This window comes from Triticum urartu, chromosome 7A, assembly GCF_056163025.1.
Source record: "Triticum urartu cultivar PI428250 chromosome 7A, HENAU_Tu73, whole genome shotgun sequence".
In the NCBI taxonomy this organism is placed as follows: Eukaryota; Viridiplantae; Streptophyta; class Magnoliopsida; order Poales; family Poaceae; genus Triticum; species Triticum urartu.
The window spans coordinates 351,949,494-351,965,855 of NC_141879.1; the positions used below are offsets into that span (position 1 = coordinate 351,949,494).

Below are 16,362 nucleotides of genomic sequence, written 5' to 3' on the forward strand. Positions count from 1 at the left end.
GTCCAGAACTTTCTTGGAGTCTTGTATTCATCTAGCATTGTTCTGGCCATCTCAATGAGTGTTCTGTTCTTGCGTTCGACGACGCCATTCTGCTGTGGCGTGTATGGAGCTGAGAATTCATGTGTGATGCCCAAGGTATCCAGATATGTATCAAGGTCAGTGTTCTTGAATTCAGTGCCATTGTCACTTCTGATGTGCTTTATCTTGGCGCCAAAATTGTTCATAGCTCGATTTGCGAAGCGTCTGAAGACATCCTGCACTTCAGTCTTGTAAAGGATTATGTGCACCCAAGTATATCTAGAATAATCATCAACAATTACGAAGCCATAGAGGCATGCAGAAGTAGTAAAAGTTGAGTAGTGAGTGGGACCGAAAAGATCCATGTGGAGCAGTTCGAAGGGTTGAGTAGTGGTCATGATTGTCTTCGAAGGATGTTTTGCCCTTGTCATCTTCCCTGCTTCACAGGCACCGCATAAGTGATCTTTCTTGAACTTGACGCCCTCGATGCCTATGACGTGCTTTTTCTTCGCAAGGGTGTGGAGGTTCCTCATGCCAGCATGCCCAAGCCTTCGATGCCAAAGCCAGCATTCTGAAGCTTTTGCAAGAAGACATACTGCAAGTTGTGGTCCTGCTGAGAAATCTACCACATACAAATCACCTTTCCTATACCCTTCAAACACTAGAGATTTGTCAGATTCCATTAGTACCAGGCAGCGATATTTGCCAAACATTACAATCATATTCAAATCGCAAAGCATTGAGACAGACATTAAGTTGAAGCCAAGGGATTCAACAAGCATGACTTTATCCATGTGTTGATCCTTTGAGATTGCAACTCTACCTAGACCCAATACCTTACTTTTACCAGTGTCAGCGAATGTAATGTGGCTCTTGTCAGATGGACGTAAAGTTGAGTCCATAAGAAGGCTTCTTCTGCCAGTCATGTGATTTGTACACCCACTGTCAATAATCCATTCTGAAGACTTTGAAGTCGCTGGTGTCGTACCCTACAGTGCAGTTAGGGGGATAGGCTTCACGAAGAGTGTTGTGAAGCATAAACATTTGACGAACCAGTGGGTTATGAAAACTTAGATCCAGATTAGGACTAATGGGGAGAATAGCATGCGATTCAGGAACGAAGTACATAATGATGCCATTTGGGCAGTTTATCTTGCGCCCCACAAGATTTTTATGGTCCCCAGCAATAGCATCAGACGATTTTGTTTTTGTGCTGGAGACCTTTCCCTGCAAAAGAGAGTTAAGCTTTCTTAACCACCCACATCTTCAAGGGTGGCTTAGAAGCTATGAGTCTAAGTGCAGCATCTGAGAATTTTGGCTTTGAAGCCTTAGCAAACAGTCTAGCAGGGGGACAATAATACTCATAGGCATAAGCAGAATAATTTTTGGTCATATGAACATGACGGTTCGATGAACCGCTCTCATATTCATATGCCTGAGTGTGGTTTCCCTGCAAAACATTTGCGTTAGTGTGACTCAGGTGAGTCCTCTGTCTGTATGAAGCCTTTGGACCGAGATTTGTCTTCTTCAAGTGAGGTGTCATGAAGACATTCATAGGAAGATTTTCCAGACATGTTTTCGGAACCCAGATCTTCTTCATAGGCGGTCCATTCCTGCAGTTAGTACCAATGTACCTGGCAAACACTTCACCATTCTGATTCTTAAACAGTTTATAGTTTGCATCAAAGGATTCATCAATGATAATTGGGTTAGCACAAGTGAAGCCAGATAAATTGGATGGATCTGCTGAAAGTTCCTTTGCAGCAACCCATGTAGTTTTGGGGTACTGCTCAGGTTTCCAGTAAGAGCCATCTGCATTGATTTTCCTCACGAACCCAACACCCTCTTTCCTAGGGTTTCGGTTCAGAATCTGCTTCTTAAGGACATCACATAATGTTTGATGCCCTTTCAGACTTTTGTACATCCCTGTTTCAAGCAATGTCTTCAACCTAGCATTCTCATCAGCAATAGCAGTGGTATCCTCAGCAGAGGGGTTAGTTGCCACATCAACAGTTGAAGATATTGGAACAGTAGTAGCAGTGGAACATTCAGCAACAGAATTAGCATTATTACGCTCAATGCATTTAAGACATGGTGGTTCAAATCCTTCCTGAGCGGGACTGATCTGTTCGGCGCGAAGTGACTCGTTTTCCTTTTGAAGATCTTCATGAGCCACCCTCAATTTCTCAAGTTCTTGCTTCCTTTGAAGATAGTCATAGGAAAGCTTTTCATGAGTTGTTGAGAGAGTATCATGACGATTTTCAAGTTCCTGATACTTAACGTGAAGGTTTTTTATGTCTTCAATTAAGGATTCAGATCGAGTCATTTCAGCACCCAACAGATCATCGCTTCTGTCTAACAGTTTTTGAATGTGTTCCATAGCTTTCTATTGTTCAGTTGCAATTTTAGCAAGTGTTTTGTAGCTAGGTTTTGAATCACATTCAGAGTCATTGTCACTGGATGTTTCATAGCAAGTGGTGCGTGTGTTTACCTTGGCACCGCGTGCCATGAAGCAGTAGGTAGGAGTGGAGTCGTTCTTGTCATTTGCGTCGGTGTCGGTGATGCAATTATTGTCTTCAGTGTTGAAGATGGACTTGGCGACGTATGCTGTAGCCAGACTCGCAATGCCAGAATCAGACTCCTCCTCAGATTCCACCTCTGCCTCCTCAGATGCGGATTCCTCCTCTGAATCCATCTCCTTGCCTACAAATGCACGCGCCTTGCCAGATGAGCTCTTCTTGTGTGATGAAGACTTTGATGAAGACTTGGAAGAAGACTTTGAGTTTTTCTTCTTTTTCTTGTCGTCAGAATCATATTCCTTGCTCTTCTTCTTCCTTCTATTCTCATTGTCCCACTGTGGACACTCAGAGATGAAGTGCCCAGTTTTCTTGCACTTGTGACATGTTTTCTTCTTGTAGTCATGAGCAGAAGCTTCATCATTCCTTGAGCTTGATCGTGAAGATTTTCTGAAGCCTTTCTTCTTGGTGAATTTTTGAAACTTCTTCACTAGCATTGCAAGTTCTCTTCCAATGTCTTCAGGATCATCAGAACTGCAGTCAGATTCTTCTTCAGATGAGGAATTAGCTTTTGCCTTCAAGGCACGAGTTCGCCCATAGTTTGGACCGTAGATATCTCTTTTCTCAGAAAGCTGAAACTCATGTGTGTTGAGCCTCTCAAGTATGTCAGACGGATCGAGTGTCTTGAAATCAGGACGTTCTTGAATCATCAGGGCCAGATTGTCAAACGAACTATCAAGTGATCTCAACAGCGTCTTGACGATTTCATGTTTGGTGATCTCAGTAGCGCCGAGGGCTTGAAGCTCATTTGTGATGTCAGTGAGCCGATCAAAGGTGTGCTGGACATTCTCATTGTCATTTCGTTTGAAGCGGTTGAAGAGATTGCGAAGGACACTGATTCTTTGATCTCTCTGGGTTGATATGCCTTCATTAACTTTGGAGAGCCAATCCCAGACCAGTTTGGATGTCTTCAAGGCACTCACACGGCCATACTGTCCTTTGGTCAGATGACCACAGATGATATTCTTGGCAGTAGAGTCCAGTTGAACGAACTTCTTGACATCAGCAGCAGTGACACCTTCTCCAGCCTTGGGAACGCCGTTTTCGACGACATACCATAGGTCGACGTCAATGGCTTCAAGATGCATGCGCATCTTATTCTTCCAGTAGGGATATTCAGTTCCATCGAAGACGGGACAAGCAGCGGAGACTTTGATTATCCCTGCAGTCGACATAGCTAAAACTCCAGGTGGTTAAACCGAATCACACAGAACAAGGGAGCACCTTGCTCTGATACCAATTTAAAGTGCGTTATATCGACTAGAGGGGGGGTGAATAGGCGATTTTTATGAAAGTCTTCAAAACATGAGAGTTGTGAAGACAAACAGTGAAGATCATGCCTATTACTATGCAGCGGAAGTTAGATTACACTAGGCCAGCCATGGTCATGTATTCAATAGAGTGAAAGCGCAATGACAAACAGCTTCAGTGTAATAAGGATCAGGTAGGAAGAAGTTATGAAGCCGAACAGATCATACATTCATGTTGTGAAGACAAAAGATAAAGCAAGCATGCAATGGCTTCACAATGAATAACTGTAAGTGAAAGGAAATGAAGATGAAACCAGTGACACGTTGAAGACAATGATTTGTTGGACCAGTTCCAGTTGCTGTGACAACTGTACGTCTGGTTGGAGCGGCTAGGTATTTAAACCAAAGGACACACAGTCCCGGACACCCAGTCAAGGACACTTAGTCCAAGACACCCAGTCCTCACCGTTTTCTCCTTGAGCTAAGGTCACACAGACCTCGCCCAATCACTCAGGTAAGTCTTCAAGGTAGACTCCCAAACCTTCACAGACTTTGTTCACTGGCAATCCACAATTTCTCTTGGATGCTCAGAACGCGACGCCTAACCGTCTGGAGGATGCACAGTCCTCAAGTGTAATAAGTCTTCAAATCACACAGACACGAAGACTTAAGTGATGCCCAATTTACTCTGGCTCTGGGTGGTTAGGGCTTTTCTCCTCACTGGGAATTTTTCTTTCAAAGGCTTCGAGGTGGGTTGCTCTCAAACGACAAAAGCCGTGCACTAAAATCTGAGCAGCCCCCCGTTTATGGTTGTGGGGGTGGACTATTTATAGCCACTTGGCAACCCGACCTGATCTGTCCAAAATGACCCTGGGTCACTAAGGAACTGACATGTGTACCAATGGTCGAATTTTGAACTCACACGGCAACTTTACTTGGGCTACAAGTAAAGCTGACTTGTCTGGCTCTGGACAAGATTTTCTCTCAAAGTCTTCGCTCGAAGACATAGGATTTGAATTAGGCATCACTACAGTCATTCTAACTGGTTCTTTTGGACCCCACTTAACAGTACGGTGATTCCTATGACACTTCATAAATGAAATAAAACTACGAAGGATCTAAGTCTTCGAGTTCCATAAGCTTCATAGGGAGTCTTCTCATGTCATTGTCTTCAATATGAATATCTTCATAAACCACCATTGTCTTCAATGTCTTCGTACATTTTTAGGGGTCATCTCTGGTAATAAAACCGAATCAATGAGGGACTTCTACCTGTGTTTGTCGTCAATACTCCAAAACCAACTAGGGGTGGCACTAGATGCACTTACAGACCGCGACATGCCTAATGGCTAAAGTTGATGTGGGATGGCTTTGGCATCGCCGTTTAGCCCATGTCAATATGAGATCTTTGCAAAGTCTCCTCAAGAGGGACCATGTCCGTGGACTAACGAATGTTAGTTTTGCTAAAGATCGTGCTTGCAGTGCCTGTATCGAAGGAAAGCTACATGAGAAGGCTCACCCTCCCACGACTATCATTTATTCAAAGAGGCCTTTGGAGCTCCTTCACATGGATCTCTTTGGGCCTCCATCCTTCGATAGTCTTGGAGGTAGGAAGTATTGCTTGGTGATTGTGGATGACTACTCAAGGTACACGTGGGTGTATTTCTTCAAGAGTAAGAGCGAGACCCAACAAACCGTCATTGACTTTGCAAATGAAGCACAACGTCAACACAATGCAAAGACCTTGACAATAAGAAGTGACAATGGCACTGAGTTCAAGAACTACACCTTGGATGAATTTCTTAGTGATGAGGGAATCAAGCATCAATATTCCGCACCATACACCCCTCAACAAAATGGTGTTGCGGAAAGGAAGAACCGGACGTTGATGGATGCGGCAAGGACCATGATGGCGGAGTTCAAGTCTCCGTACAACTTTTGGGCCGAAGCCATCAACACCGCGTGTCATGCATCCAATCGGCTCTACCTCCGCAAGGGCTTGAACAAGACTCCATATGAGATACTCACCGGTAACAAGCCCAACCTCAAGTACTTCCGGGTGTTCGGGTGTAAGTGTTTCATTCTCAGGAAAGGTGTTCGGTTGTCTAAATTTGAGGCTAGAGCTCATGAGGGCATGTTTGTTGGTTATGCTACAAACTCTCATGCTTACCGTGTCCTTAATAAATCCACGGGACTTATTGAGGAGATGTGTAACGTGGAGTTTGATGAGAATAATGGCTCCCAAGTGGAGCAAAGTGGCACTTGTGATGTAGGTGATGAAATTCCTCCTCAAGCCAGAAGAAGAATGGGTGTTGGTTTTATCCTACCCGTTGCTCGTCTTGAATCCATTCGCTTGTTAATTGCATATGCTTCTCATCATAATTTTAAGTTACAACAAATGGATGTGAAGAATGATTTTCTTAATGGTCCCATTAATGAATTGGTTTACGTCAAGCAACCCCCCGGGTTAGAGGATCCCTACTTTCCCGATCATGTGTATCAACTCGATAAGGCGCTCTATGGCCTTAAACAAGCCCCACGTGCGTGGTATGACCACCTTACTGAGTTGTTACAAGAACGTGGTTTTGAAGTTGGGCTAATCGACCCCACTCTTTTTACTAAGAAGGTCAAAGGGGAGTTGTTTGTGTGCCAATTATATGTTGATGATATTATCTTTGGTTCTCCTAACAAAGCTTTCAATGAGGAATTTGCCGCTCTCATGACCTCAAAGTTCGAGATGTCCTCCATGGGAAAGTTGAAGTTCTTTCTAGGGTTCGAAGTGAACCAAATAAGAGAAGGAACTTTCATCAATCAATCCAAATACACTCAAGACATGCTCAAGAGATTCAAGCTAAGTGACGTCAAGCCGGCTTCCACTCCAATGCCCACCAAGTGCCAACTTGACTTAGATCCCAATGGTAAAGTGGTGGATCAAAAGGTATATCGTTCCATGATTGGATCCTTGCTTTACCTTTGTGCATCTAGACCGGACATCTTGTTGAGTGTGGGAATTTGTGCACGGTTTCAAGCCGCACCTAAGGAAAGTCACTATGTGGCGGTCAAATGAATCTTTCGATATTTGGCTCATACCCCAAACTTTGGCCTATGGTACCCCAGAGGATCAAACTTCAAGCTTGTAGGGTACTCGGATTCCGATTGGGCGGGAGACAAAGTGGATAGGAAGTCCACTTACGGAGGGTGCCAATTCCTTGGTTTCTCTTTGGTAAGTTGGTCTTCCAAAAAGCAAAGTTATGTGTCTCTCTCGTCCACCGAGGCAGAGTATGGTGCCGCCGGTAGTTGTTGTGCTCAACTCCTATGGATGGGGCAAACTTTAAAGGATTACGGTGTCACTTGTGACAAAGTGCCTCTTTGGTGCGACAATGAAAGTGCCATCAAGATCTCTCTCAATCCGGTGCAACATTTCAAGACGAAGCATATTGATATCCGGTATCACTTCATCCGGGATCACATTAGACGAGGAGAGATCGAGCTCAACTATGTCAACACTAATGCCAACCTTGCAGATATTTTCACGAAGCCCTTGGATGAAGCAAGATTTCGCGAGTTAAGGCATGAGCTAAATATCATTGATTCGAGCAATGTGGCTTGAACCCTTGCACACCCTACCACGCTCAACTTGTTGTCTAGTTTAGGTGTAGGCATGGACATAGGGGGAGTGTTGTTCTCTCAATGAACTCTCCCTCCCCCCATTATGCATAAATTGATTGTGTCTTTCACATTAGCCATATTTGATGGTACTTGTGCTTCAAAGACGAGTTTTGGTCATGGACCCAAGGATAATTCTTCGCGGTGCCATACCAATTGACTCAAACATAGGTGGCCTCGGCCACCGTCCTCTCTTCGGGGAGTTGAAGTTACCCTTGCTGCTCTCATGTTGTTTTCTCTCTTTCTCTCTTTGCTCTTTGTGTTAGGTTCTCCTAAGGTGTTGTTTCTCTCCTGTTTTTGTGCCCCTTCTTCCTCCCTTCGGATTGCACTCATTTGATCTTGGCTTGGGCTTAGGTGGTCGGGCGGTACAACCGGTACCACGAGCGGTTCTACCGCTGGTACCGGGTTGTGCTGTCCCAAGGGTTTCCGCTCGGTGCCTGGGCGGTTCCACCGCACACTCCCACGGTAACCCACGTCCGGTACTACCGGTTGTTGTCGTGCGGTACTACCGCTGCCTTCCAGGCACCGGAAGTACCGCCTCCATCCACCGGTCTGTACCAGACGAGCGGTACAACCACTCCCCTAAGCGGTTCTATCGGGGCGTGCGTACAGGCCTATATATACTCGACGGGGCTAAAGGGCTGTCTTTTTTCCCTTCGTCCTCGTTCCTCTTTTTCTTGCCCTAGCCGCCGGCCATCTCTACCCCTGCCCCGGAGTGCGTCTCGCGCTTCGGATCCTTGGCTCTCCGTGGAGGCCTTCCGATCTCTTCCCATGGATGGTGGTATTGCCTCGTGCTCTTTGCCTCTAGTTTTTTGTTTAGGGTTATTCCTTGCCTAGGGCTTTTCCCATCTTTCCGCGTTTAGTGTCGTTCTATGGCTTGGAAGAGTTCTTTGTTAGCCTCCTGTCTTGTTTGCAGCACTTAGAATTCGGAATATTACTTGTGTGATTCGTATGACTCGGTTAGATCTATCTTCCCTGGTAGTGCCACTGTCAGCGGTTCTACCGCCCCTACGGGCGGTACAACCGCTGGAGCGGTACTACTGGCGGAAGATCCGGTACAACCGGAGTATATCAACCACTAAGCACTGTTCTATCTTCTCTGTTGTTGCAACTTGTTCCTTTTGTGCTAGTGGGTGCAATCCTCTCATCCTTATTGGGTTTTTGTGTGTTCTTTTCGTGTGTGTGTGTTCAGGTGGCTCTAGTTCTCGCTCTGCTCCTCGCGAGACCAAGAAGAGGGCACGAAGGACCTTGCGACCGGTTGTGTCAGATGATGAAGAAGTTGTGAATCCCACCAAGCCCACTCGCCGTGAAAAGTCTGCAGCTGCTAAGCAATGTGTTGTCATGCCGTTGCATCATTGGAAAGCCAAGGATTGGGAAGCCTACCGCTCAAAGAATCCGTATGAGGTTCCCATTGCTCCCCGTTGGACCACTTTTCAGTTCCGTAATGAGATGCAAGTGCGGATTGTTCATGAACTCTTTGAGCGCAACAAGAACAGATATGCCAAGCAGTGGACAATTGATTTTGATCATTGGAGAAACAACATGGAGTATTTTGGTGAGGCACTAGCTCTCTGCGAGGAGTTTGATCTTGTCAAGATCATGTCAGTCAACTGTGACTTTGATGTTCAACTTATCCATCAGTTCTATGCCACGGTTCATTTTGGAGAAGATGATGCGCGCACTCTCACCTTCATGTGTCGCGATGAATTGTTTCACGTTCCCTGGAGGGCTTTCTGCAATGCTATTGGGTACGAGGATACCGGTTTGCAAGGAAGGTGTGGCATTCGCCCTCATGATTTTCCTGAGTCCATGCCTAAGGAGAAGCTTGCCCCTCTGTACATTAGGGGCCGTGGGATTATTGGAGAATCCAAGGATTTGGAGAAGGTCTATGACATCATGCACCGAGTGTTCTGCAATGTGCTCTTGCCCAAGGTGGGCAATCAAGATGAGACTCATGGCTATCTGGTTGATTTGATGGTTTCTATGAAGATCTTGGTGGGGACAGGGGCAACATTTGATGTGTCCAATTGGCTGTGGCATGAGATGTACAACATGGTCATCTACCGTAAAGTCCCAATCTACGCTCCGTTTGTCATGTGCTTTCTGAACTCTGTGTGGGCTGTTCGTCGTCCTGGAGAGCTCCTCACTTCTCCAGACAACCTCACTGTTCATGAGGTCAAGCTCCTTAAGAAGAAGAAGCATGCCGAGCCTCGCTTCCTTGAACATGCTCCTGAGGATGTCTATGCTACTTCTGACGATGAGGACTTTGAGCTGGAGCTAGGGGCCAAGCCTTCATGGGTGGCCAAACTTACTGCCAAGGTGAAGAAGACCTTTTGTCTCCAGGCTGACATCTAGAAGAAGATGTATGAGGCACATGTCAATGAGAAGCTTGCACGGCGTCGCCAAATTGCAATGATGAAGCACCTCAACATGCAGGTTCAGAGTGGCTCTGAGAAGAGCATCACCCCAGAGGAGCGTTGGATCTCTACCCATAGCACCTGGACTGATGATGAAGCCCCTCCCCAGCCATCATCCTTGTTTGCAGCAGCGGACAATGCCATGGAAGAATCTGATCACGACGACGATGACGACTCTGATGATGAAGATCCAGATGCGACTGAGGAGTCAGAGGAGGACGCCTGAGCTTTGGGTCGCTAGCTTCACTCTTTTCCTTTTTGATGTATTGATGCCAAAGGGGGAGAGGGTTCTATAGGTCTCGGGGATTTGCTTGGGTTGTTTTCCCTTGTTCTCGTGTTTTGTGTTTGTTTTTTTAAGACTTGCCACTCCGTTTAAATTCTGTTCGTAGGTCTTTTTCATTATTATTGCCTCTAAGTATTATATTGTCGATCCTTTTGAGCTCAGAGTGATGAGTCTATAAAATCTAGGGGGAGTCTAGTCCTGAAAGTGTGCTCGTACTTTCTAACAGCTAGTACTTGTTGGGGCACACATTCAGGGGGAGTTCCATCTAGATTTCATTGACTTATCTCTTGCAAATCGTGTTGTTGTCATCATCCACCAAAAAGGGGGAGATTGAAAGGGCATTTCCCTAATTTATGTTTTGTATGATGATGACAACCCTTGGTGGTCTCAACGTGTGCTTTATGTTTCAGGTTCTCGATGCTTAGGCTTACATCGGATTGCTATTACCTCTCGAAGGAAAAGATCGAAGACGTGTCCTCTACGGTTTTATTTTCTTTGGTCGTAGAGTACCCGTACTATCAAGAGGGAATCCTCATTAGGAAGCTCTGGGGAAATCAGTTCACGTACACTTTTCTCACCCTCTCTTTGCCTTCCTCAGGTGCATGTGTGTGAGAGAGAGTTTTCCTTGCCTCTTCCCCTCTTTTCTTTTCTGCTCACTGTTTCTGCCCAGCGGTTGTACCGCTCTCTGGAGCGGTTGTACCGCTGGGTCTTGTCGCTCACCAGCTGTGCTCGAGCGGTTGTACCGCTGCCTCCGAGCGGTGGTACCGCCACCATGCTCTGCAACAGCTGGGGCGGTGGTTCCGTCCATGCACCGCTCAAGTACCGCTCTCGCTTCTGGTTTGATGCGGTTCTTGGGCGGTAGTGGCCCGGTTGGTCCGGTCGTTCCACGATGACCAGTACCACCGGTGGTCCGAGAGGTTCTTCCGCTCAGGACTTAGCCACCCAAGAGCTCAAGGCCATACGGTTGTTCCGGCCAGGCACCGCCCAAGTACCGGTCAAGCTCCTGTTTTGATGCGATGTTTGTGCGGTGGCCAGGCGGTTAGTCCGGTTATTTTTCTTAGCCGGTACTACCGCCCCCCTGGTCCGGTTGTACCGCTTGGTAGGGTTCTGCAGATACACCGTGAGTCCCGGTTGTACCGGGACGAGGACCGGTTTTACCGCTGCAGTGCTAAAATCACAGAAATGGTTGGAAATTGAGGGTGACTATATAAGGGAGCTTCTCCCACCTACCACTCCCACCTTTCACCTCTCTCACTCCACCATTGATGCCCTTCAAGCTCTCTTGCCCAATCTCTCTCTCTAGCCACTCAAACTTGTTGATTTGCTAGGGATTGAAGGAGGAGACCTAGATCTACACTTCCACCAAAGGATATTTGGTTCCCCCATACTTTCTTGTGTGGATTTTCTTACTCTTGGGTGTTTGAGCACCCTAGATGGTTGAGGTCACCTCGGAGCCATATTCCATTGTGGGGAAGCTTCGTGGTTTCATTGGGAGCCTCCAATTAAGTTGTGGAGAGAGCCCCAACCTTGTTTGTAAAGGTTCGGTAGCCGCCTTCAAGGGCACCAATAGTGGAATCACGGCATCTCGCATTGTGTGAGGGCGTGAGGAGAATACGGTGGCCCTAGTGGCTTCTTGGGGAGCATTGTGCCTCCACACCGCTCCAACGGAGACGTACTTCCTCTCAAAGGGAAGGAACTTCGGCAACACATCATCGTCTCCACCGTCTCCACTCTTAGTTATCTCGTGCCTTTATTTAAGCAAGCTTACTTGTTTTATATCTCTTGCTTGCTTGTGTACCTATCCTCGTTGCATCATATAGGTTGCTCACCTAGTTGCATTTCTAGACAACCTATTTTGATGCAAACTTTAACTTGTTAAAGAAAAGCTAAAAATTGTTAGTTGCCTATTCACCCCCCCCCCTCTAGTCAACTATATCGATCCTTTCACCGGAGCAACGAGAACACGCGAAAAACAGGGAAGGAGTGGCCCCTTCGTTGAACTAGACGACGCGAGAACAATCAGGGACAGAACGGAGGTTACGTATCTCACCTAGGACAAGAATACGACGCCGGGGACTCGACGGAGACGACACGCGGCAGTACTGAACATGGCGAGGCTTCGGGTCCGAGAAGAAGATGCAACAGAGGAAGAAGACGGGGTTGGGGAGGTTGATCCAGGGGCCGTGGCGTCGCATGCAATGAGGAAGGGGACGGAGAGGAACTTAACGGCCCACTCCATGGCAGCAGGCGGGTCAGAGACGACGTGGACGGCTACCCCGAGCTCGAGCTCTTGCTCGGCAAGGCCATGGCGGGCAGGGCGAGGGCACGACGCGTGGCGCTAAACTAGGCGGCGGTGAGGCAGGTAGAGGAGGGGGATCGGTCAAGGAGGAACCCTAGGACGCGGGGGACAAGCTTATATGGGGGCTAGGGAGCTTCTCCGGCCGTCAAATCGGCCGGACGCCGACGTGGCTCCTGTGGATGAGCTGCCGTACAGGGGTGACGACACTCCTATCACAAGCAGGCTAGATGGGCTGCGCTGGTGCCTAGGTGGTCTGCTGGCTGCGGGAGGCCCAGGTAAGGCCTTCTCCCTTTCCCTTTATTTGCTGTTTAACTAATAAGCAGCTGCAAGGAAAAATAAAAGGGCCAGGGGCTAGGAGAGGAGTTTTGCAGATATAAAAATATCCTCAAGATCCTGGAATTATGGGCCATTTGATTAAATTGCTTTGGGGATTTTTAAAGGAAGAAAATTAAATCAAGTTTGAATTAAATTCAAACTTGAGTCAATTTTTAACCTAACCAAAACATATTCAAATGAGTTGAAAATTGGCAGAGAGGATTACACATGGTGCAAGATTTACAGGGAGAAGATGAACATTAAAAGAGAAGGGAAAGTGACACTTGTGAAAAGAAAGGAATAGAAGGAGAGGTGGTGATGCATGGAGGTGGTGATGCATGGAACACACATAGAACATGCAACAACATATCATGCATGAATGTCATGGAAAAGCAAGTTGAGATAAGCCCAACACAAACATAGATATGCACATGGTGCAAACATATGATGAGGGCATAGTGCAACAATGGATGACAAAAGAGATATGACAAAACAAAGACAAGAAAAGCAAAGACAAACAAAACAAACCCAAAAAGAAACCCACATAGAGGAAAACCACTTAGAATAGATGAAGAACAAGATGGATATATTGCCAAAATGGGAAGTTTTACATCTGGGGTGTTACAACACTCCACCACTACGAAAGGATCTCGTCCCGAGATCTAGGACTGGAAAAACTCCTGGTACTCAGAACGGAGGTGATCCTCGCGTTCCCAGGTGGCTTCACGGTCGGACTGGTGTGACCACTTGACTTTGAGGTATTTGATTGACTTATTGCGAGTCTTGCGTTCAGTCTCTTCGAGAATAGCAATGGGGTGCTCATGATAAGAGAGATCTTCTTGGAGATCAATGTCTTCGAAGTTGACGGTGCGGTCAGGAGTCTTGAAGCACTTGCGGAGCTGAGAGACATGGAACACGTCGTGCACATTTGCAAAGTTTGAAGGAAGCTCGAGTTGATATGCGAGATCGCCTCTCTTGCTGACGATCTTGAAAAGACCCACGTATCTAGGGGCGAGCTTCCCTTTGATACCGAAGTGACGAGTACCTTTCATGGGAGAGACGCGGAGGTAAACATGGTCTCCGATATCGAAAGCCAACTCACGGTGCTTACTATCATAGTAGCTCTTCTGGCGCGATTGCGCTGCTTTGAGGTTATCTCGAATGACTTTGCACATCTCCTCTGCCTCTGTGATCAAGTCGTTTCCAAGAAGTTGACGTTCACCGGTTTCTGACCAGTTGAGAGGAGTACGACACTTCCTGCCATACAGAATTTCGAATGGGGCCTTACCCGAACTTGCTTGAAAACTGTTGTTGTAGGAGAATTCGGCGTATGGAAGACAATCTTCCCACTTCATACCGAAGGAGATAACGCAAGCCCTGAGCATATCTTCAAGAATCTGATTGACACGCTCGACTTGACCGCTAGTTTGAGGATGGAAAGCTGTGCTGAAGCGGATGTTGGTGCCCATGGCCTTCTGAAAAGAATCCCAAAACTTGGAGGTACAGATGCTGCCACGGTATGAAGAGATCACTTGTGGAATGCCGTGCAGAGAGACAATCCGAGAGGTATAGAGCTCTGCCAATTGAGCTGCAGTGATAGACTCTTTGATAGGCAGAAAGTGAGCCACTTTAGTGAGTTTGTCGATGACAATGAATATAGCATCATTGCCATGCTTGGACTTTGGAAACCCAGTCATGAAGTCCATCTCAATGTGGTCAAACTTCCATTATGGAATGGCAAGAGGTTGGAGGAGACCAGCTGGCCTTTGGTGTTCTGCCTTCACTCTTCTGCAGACATCACATTCATTCACGAACTTAGCAATCTCTCGCTTCATTCGAGTCCACCAATAAGCCTGCTTGAGGTCCTGATACATCTTCGTACTCCCAGGGTGGATGGAGAGGAGTGAATTGTGAGCCTCATTCATGATAACTTTACGAAGGTCACCTTTAGGCACAACAATACGATCCTCGAAGAAGAGAGTACCCTTGTCATCAAGGCTGTAGCACTTGTACTTGGGTTGACTCTTGGCAATCCCAATCTTCACCTTCTTCATCATAGCATCAAGAAGTTGAGCCTCACAAATCTGATCTTCCAAAGTAGGAGAGACTTGAAGGTTGGCGAGGAAACCTTGAGGAACAACTTGCAGATTGAGTTTGCGGAAATCTTCATAAAGCTCAGGTTGGTAAGGCTTGATAATCAGGCTGTTGTAGTAAGCCTTCCTGCTCAAAGCGTCAGCAATCACATTGCCCTTGCCTGGAGTATACTCGATACTCGGATTATACTCTTGAATCATTTCGACCCAACGAGTCTGCCTGAGGTTGAGATTAGGCTGAGTGAAGATGTACATGAGACTCTTGTGGTCAGTGAAGATGTCCACTTTTCTTCCCAATAAGAGATGTCTCCAAGTCAAAAGAGCATGCACAACTGCCGCCAACTCGAGGTCATGAGTGGGGTAGTTCTTCTCGTTGGGCTTCAGCTGGCGAGAGGTATAAGCCACAACTTTGTTCTCTTGCATCAACACTGCACCAAGACCTTGAAGAGAGGCATCGCAGAAGACCTCGAACGGTTTGGATTCATCAGGAGGAGTCAGAACTGGAGCAGTGACCAATTTCTCTTTCAAGGTGTTGAAAGCGATGTCACATTCCGGAGACCAAACGTACTTGATGTGCTTCTAGAGAAGGTTTGAAAGAGGCTTCACGATCTTTGAAAAGTTCTCAACGAACCTTCGACAATAGCTTGCGAGACCGAGGAAGCTGCGGAGTTGCTTCACGTTCTGAGGTGGTTCCCAATTCACAATTGCAGACACCTTCTCAGGATTCACCGCTATGCCCTTGGCAGAGATGATATGCCCAAGATAGAGAACCTCATCGAGCCAAAATTCGCACTTTGAGAACTTGGCGTAGAACTAATGTTCCCTGAGCTTATCGAGCACCAAACGCAAGTGCTTGGCATGATCTTCCTTGTTCTTCGAAAAGACCAGAATGTCGTCGAGATAGACCAAAACGAAGTCATGTGTGTAGGCATTGAAGATGAAGTTCATCATACGAGAGAAAGTCGGAGGAGCGTTGACGAGGCCAAAAGACATGATAGTGTATTCATATGAACCATAACTTGTTCTGAAAGCTGTCTTGGGAATATCTTGCTCACGGATTCGAATCTGGTGATAACCCATACGGAGATCAAGCTTGGAGAATACTTGGGCACCTTTGAGTTGTTCGAACAGCTCATTGATGTTGGGAAGTGGGTACTTGTTCTTGATAGTCTTCTTGTTCAATGGACGGTAGTCAACACAAAGTCAGTCCGTTCCATCCTTCTTCTTCACAAAAAGAACTCCACAACCCCACGGAGAAGAACTAGGTCGGATGAGACCCATTCGCTCTTGAATATCGAGTTGCTTCTTCAGCTCCTTCAACTCTTCAGGTCCGAGCTTGTAAGGACGCTTGCAAACCGGTTCCATGCCAGGCTCAAGATCGATGACGAATTCAACTGGCTGGTGCGGAGGCATTCCTGGAAGCTCTTCTGGAAAGACATCTTGAT

General features: G+C 46.7%; 1 protein-coding gene across 1 annotated transcript in view; it reads left to right on the top strand.

Moving 5' to 3' along the window:
* Window positions 1–9,865, top strand: part of LOC147959573 (uncharacterized) — a 53,945-nt gene extending 44,080 nt beyond the window's left edge. The window contains exons 3-4 of the mRNA XM_087532747.1: window positions 8,703–9,070; window positions 9,152–9,865. Coding sequence (XP_087388873.1) covers window positions 8,703–9,070; window positions 9,152–9,865 — 1,082 coding nt within the window. The remainder of the gene's footprint in view (window positions 1–8,702; window positions 9,071–9,151) is intronic.
* The last annotated feature ends 6,497 nt before the right edge of the window (window positions 9,866–16,362 follow it).